Source organism: Trypanosoma grayi (genome assembly GCF_000691245.1).
Source record: "Trypanosoma grayi strain ANR4 Tgr_1143_V1, whole genome shotgun sequence".
In the NCBI taxonomy this organism is placed as follows: Eukaryota; Euglenozoa; class Kinetoplastea; order Trypanosomatida; family Trypanosomatidae; genus Trypanosoma; species Trypanosoma grayi.
In genome coordinates, this window is record NW_008826762.1 from 1 (window position 1) to 4,908 (window position 4,908).

The 4,908-nt window shown below is 61.7% G+C and overlaps 2 protein-coding genes across 2 annotated transcripts; both read left to right on the forward strand.

Moving 5' to 3' along the window:
- Nucleotides 1–1,214: 1,214 nt before the first annotated feature.
- DQ04_11431000 (hypothetical protein) lies at nt 1,215–4,112 on the forward strand (the record flags this gene model as incomplete). The annotated part of the gene is made up of 1 exon (XM_009316521.1): nt 1,215–4,112. One exon carries the CDS (start codon nt 1,215–1,217, stop codon nt 4,110–4,112), a length of 2,898 nt encoding a protein of 965 aa, XP_009314796.1.
- Nucleotides 4,113–4,522: 410 nt separating this feature from the next.
- DQ04_11431010 (putative zinc-binding phosphatase) lies at nt 4,523–4,906 on the forward strand (the record flags this gene model as incomplete). The annotated part of the gene is made up of 1 exon (XM_009316522.1): nt 4,523–4,906. A coding segment is annotated over one exon (384 nt), but the record flags the coding sequence as incomplete, so codon positions are not given.
- Nucleotides 4,907–4,908: the final 2 nt, after the last annotated feature.

A 4,908-nucleotide genomic window follows, 5' to 3' on the forward strand; every position in this document is an offset into this window, starting at 1 on the left:
GATGATGATGATGATGATGATGATGAAGAAGAACAACAACAGCAAAAGCGACGGCGGCAGCAACGGCGCCCTGTAGCGTTGGCGCGGAAGCCGCCACCACCTGCCAGGAGCCCAAAGGCAAAAGCAAAACCCAAACCAAAAGCAAAGGCACGCGGCGGAAAGACCGTCAACGTGTCTGACAGTGACGAGGAGGTGGAGGTCCCCAAGGCGATCGTCTCCCAGTCGCTGCTGCGGCGAATTCAGCGTCTAGAAGAGGCGTCCGACAGCAGCTAGAGCAATGGCGGCGAGGCGGGGCGGTGGCGGCGCCGTCCCCCACACAGCTGTGGTGGTGGACGGGGTGACGGCCCTGCCTCCACAGACTCCGAAGAGATTGGTGTGTGTGTGTGTGTGTGTGCGAAAGGGTGTGTGGGAGAGGAAGAGGAAAGAAAAAAAAAAGGGAAAGAAATAATGGCGTAGAGAGCCGACTTCATTGCTTGTATGCACAGAAACACACATGTGACTGCGAGAGCCTTGGTACAGGCTTGACGAGCGAGGCGTGTTGCGTGGCCACTCAGACACACGCGGATGTGCCTCCTTGTTAATTCTCCCTCGTGCGCCACGAAGGCCCAACAAAGGAAAAGAAGGCGGAAGTGGGGCGGCGACATTAACGCGAACAAGGAACGGAGAGCAGCACGTGAACAGCCGCGCAGATGGTACGGTAGCGCAATGCCCACCTGCGGAAGTGCAGAATAGTGTGTTGTGCTGCAGCACCAGGGTAAGAGAAGAGGCGGGGACCACCGCGCGACTCAATTGCGGGAATCGAGGGCGACTGTTCATTAACGTGACGGGCCTGCCGCTGCAGGCGCTCCGCGAGGGCATTGCGAAGTATTGCCGCGGCGCCAATGATGGCGATATGTGTATGTGTGTGCGTGTGTGTCTGTATGGGGGAGAGGGGGAGAGGGAGAGAGGTAGAGCTTCTGCGGCTGAAGCGGAGGGAAGGAGACGGTTGAACAGAAAACAAAAAAAACAAGTGAAAAGGGATGATATGTCTCTCTGTGTATCTCTTTCTGTGTGCATGTGTCTGTGTCTGTGTCTTGCTTGGCGCGTGGCCTCCAGTCTTCTTCCGCCTCTTCTTCCTCCAACGCGCACCTGCGCATACTCTGCTCGCCGGGCCACCGGGGACGAGTCTGTGTGTGGGTGTGGGTGTGGGTGTGTGCAGGCGCACGCCGACGCGAATGGGCAACACGTGCGCCCCGCAGAAGAGGCTGCGCTTCAAGAACTTCGTGCTCGCGGTGTACCCCGATGACCCACACGACGGGCCAGTGCAGGACGCGCTCGGCAAGCTGGAGAGCTACGTCGCGAGCAACCCAGAGCGCATCCCACGCGTGTGCCGCAAGATATCCAAGCTGATCGCCATCTACCTCAATCGGCAGAAGGTGCAGCGTGTCATGGTTGGTGTGCATATGCTGCGCGAACTCATAGCACACGCTGACGACGTTAGCGGTTTCGTGCCGCACTCCATTGACATGTCTTCCACGCTCTTTTCGCACTCCGCGATGGAGTACCGCATCGGCGCGGCAGATGTGCTGGCGGTATTATGCTACAAGCTCGCCGGCCGCGCCGACGGTGAGCAGTCGCGCCGCCTCATCACTGACAGCAAGGATCGCCTGCTCGTGCCGCTGGAGCGCATGTGCGTGGAGAAGCTCGGTAGTGGCTACGGGGACGCCGCCGCGCTGCGCTGCCGCCACGCCGGCGTTGTGGCTTTGGGGAACATCGCCTTTTGCCTGAATGGGGCGTTGGCGATCCTTGCCGATCGCCTCGTGCTGCCCTTCCTGCAGAACCTCATGGGAGCACTGCGCCACGCGGACGCGTCCAAGCGGTCACAACCCGGGCCCGCTGAGTTCCTGCAGCAGCTGCAGGAAGGTGGTGGTGGTGGTGGTCCACTCGACAGCGTCGCGCTTCCCACCGACACGCTTGAGCGCGACATGGCGCACATCTGCGCCTTGTCGTGGGGGGTTGGGGCGGTGGCTGGCTGCGTGTCGATTGCCGGGGTGCACCGCTTCCTGCAGCTTGTCGGGGAGTTCATCACCTCGCAGAAAGCCTGGTCGATGCCGGTATTTCCGTGCCTCGTCTTTCGTTCCCTGGCACGGGCGATGGAGCGGCGGCCGCAGCGGCTCGGCTTCTCGGTGTGCCAGTTTCTTTGTAGGCTTGTTGCTTCCCGCTGGGCGGCGGGGAGTAAAAGTGAGAATGACCACGTGGCGGGCATGACCTTCGTGCGCGCACTGATTGTCTGCGCCGACGAGGTATGCATGACCGGTGGACGCCCCCAGCTGGTGTTCGAGGTGGTGCGCAGCATGAACATTGCCGAGGCCACAACCGCGGCGACGGCGGCTGCAGCGGAGAGGCTACGGTTGGATCTGCTGCTGGCGCTCATGCGAACCACCCACAAGTGGCACAACGCCCCGCAATTGCACCTTCTCCTCACCGGCATTCTCACTTGCGTGCGGGAGGCAGCGCCTGGCAAGGCAGCCGCGGTAGCACTGCGGGCGTTGGCCGCTACGTGTGCGTACGTACGCATTGTGCCGCCCACTGACCGCGGCGACATCGACGTGATAGGCACCATCGCGCCATTTCTCGACGCACACGACGAGACACAGGTGTACGCGGCGCAAGTACTAGTGGGCCTCATCGCAGGAATCCCCCCGTCGGCTGACAATGACGATGGCGGCGGAAACGCGGATGCCGCGGAATGGATGTCAGCGCCGCAGCTCGCCACAGACGGGCAGGACGTTGCGGCTGCCGAGAGCTGGGTCGTATCTGTTGTTAGCGGCGCGCGGGCGGTGACGCCGCTGTGTGTTGTAGAGATTGGGCGGGTAGTGGCGGCGGTGCTCCAGTGTCGCGGCGCCCCCACGCTGCCCTTCGCGCTATCTATTGTGTACAGACTGCAGGAGGGCGTGGCAAGCGACAGGAAAAACAGCGAGCTCCACGTGGCGTTGTCGCACCTCTCGCTGGTGGTGCTCGTCAACTGCGGGGCGCTCTGCGGGATGCCGAGGCTGACGCGCTACGCATCGGACCTGCTGCAGGAGCGCCGCCAGGCAAATGAACTGGCCAGGGCATTCAGTTCGCGCCTCGGCACCAACGATAATGACAGCAGCAGCAACAAGGTTAGCACGCTGCGGCTTGCGAGCGACGGCGACGTGGAGGGCATCTTGCTGAACGCGGAGCCAGCGAATAGGCCACCAGTGACGCACCTCATAGACTTCGACGCCGTCGTGGACATCATTGTGGAGGCAAGCTGCAACGGGGCGTCAGCGGCGGGGGATGTAATGACGGCGTTCGGCGCCCACAGCGCAGACGAACTGAAGGCGGCCATTGCGTCCACGTGCTTCCATGGTGGTGGGGACGGCGGCATCACACCGCCACTGACGCCCCGCGCACGCGCACGCGCGGAGCGCGCCTTTACGCTGGCGTTCGCTGGGCCGCAGAACACCCCTGGCGCGTTCCTTAGCGTCACGGTCTTGGACGGCAGCGCTGCTGCTTCTCCAGTGTCAACGGGGGTTGTGCCGGGGGCCGCCGGCAAGCGAGTGTTCTTCGCCGAGACGGCAAAGACCCGCATTGCCGAGCTTCTCGCGCGGCACGGCGTCGGCGCGTCGACGCAGCTGCTGCGGCCCTCCCACTCCATGGTGTCACTCCCACTGCAGTCGAAGCAGGGTGTGGCCGCTGGTGTTCCTGCCGCTACTTCTTTGGCTACTGCGCGGCGGGGCCCGGTGGCCGGCGGCGCGTCGTGCAGCTCTACTGCGCTTTCAACGCCGTTGTGCAAGCCGCTGCGTGCCTATGACGAGGGCTTCTACGCGGGCGGCGCGCATAGTCTCTTGACGACGGAAGCCATCAAGCTGCGCATGCGGGCTGGCAATGTCAGTGGTGGTGGTGGTAGCAGCAGTGGTAGCAGCAGTGGCAGCAGCAACAGCGCCAAGGACAGGGGCAGCGACAACGAGGCCAAAGACGAAGAAAGCGACATTAGAGGAGATGGACGGCAGCGGGAGGTATGCGTTGGCCGCGCTCTCCAGAATAATGATCTCAGCAAATCATGGGGCGCCTCGCTGCACGCAAGCAGGTACATAGATCTACACTGAGTGAGTGGGAGAACGCATATATAGGTGCGTTTCTTTTTTGCTCTCGTTGTCTTCCTCGATTTCAATGTCTCTCTCTTTCTCTCTCTCTCTCTGTCTGTGTGTATCTCTCTTTCTCTCTACGTGTGTGTGGCTGTGTGGGTGTGCGTCCTGATTCAGGAACGAGGGCGGCAAACACAAAGACAAAGAAAAAAAAAAAACGGTGTAGTGGCGAGTCTTTGCGTCGACTCCTTCACGAAGGGCACTGCCCTTGTTGTTCCCATTGTCTTTATTATTGTTTTCCGCTTTGTCGGGGAGGTGATGGGGCGTGAGGCCCGTTTAGAGTGTTCTCTCCTCTTTATTTTTCTCGACGCGCGCCGTCCTGACGCCCCTCTCTTGCCTGCCCCTACAGAAAGGTGCGCGCGCACGGGGGCATGTCCGTAGGTGCGCCCCCTGGCACACTAGCCGGTGAGCTGAACTACCTTAGCATTCAGCACTCCGCTAATGACAGTGAAGCCGCCGCCCTGCTTCACCCGATTGGCGACAAGGACGGGGAGTGTGTGCGCAGCGACCTCAAAATCTCCAACTACCGCATCGCAATACGGCCGATCGGCGACGACGACAGCAGCGGCAGCAGCATGAGCGGCCAGAATTATGAAAAGGTTGAATTCTCGTTACCGCTCATGTCCATTAATTCGTGGAGCCTGCCACGCATGTCGCTGACGGCTGCACAGCGTGTAGTGCTCCAGCGCGGGCGCGGCCAGGCGCTCACGGAGGCCGCCACACCGACGCGCTCCGGTGGCGCCTCGTCGTCGTCGTC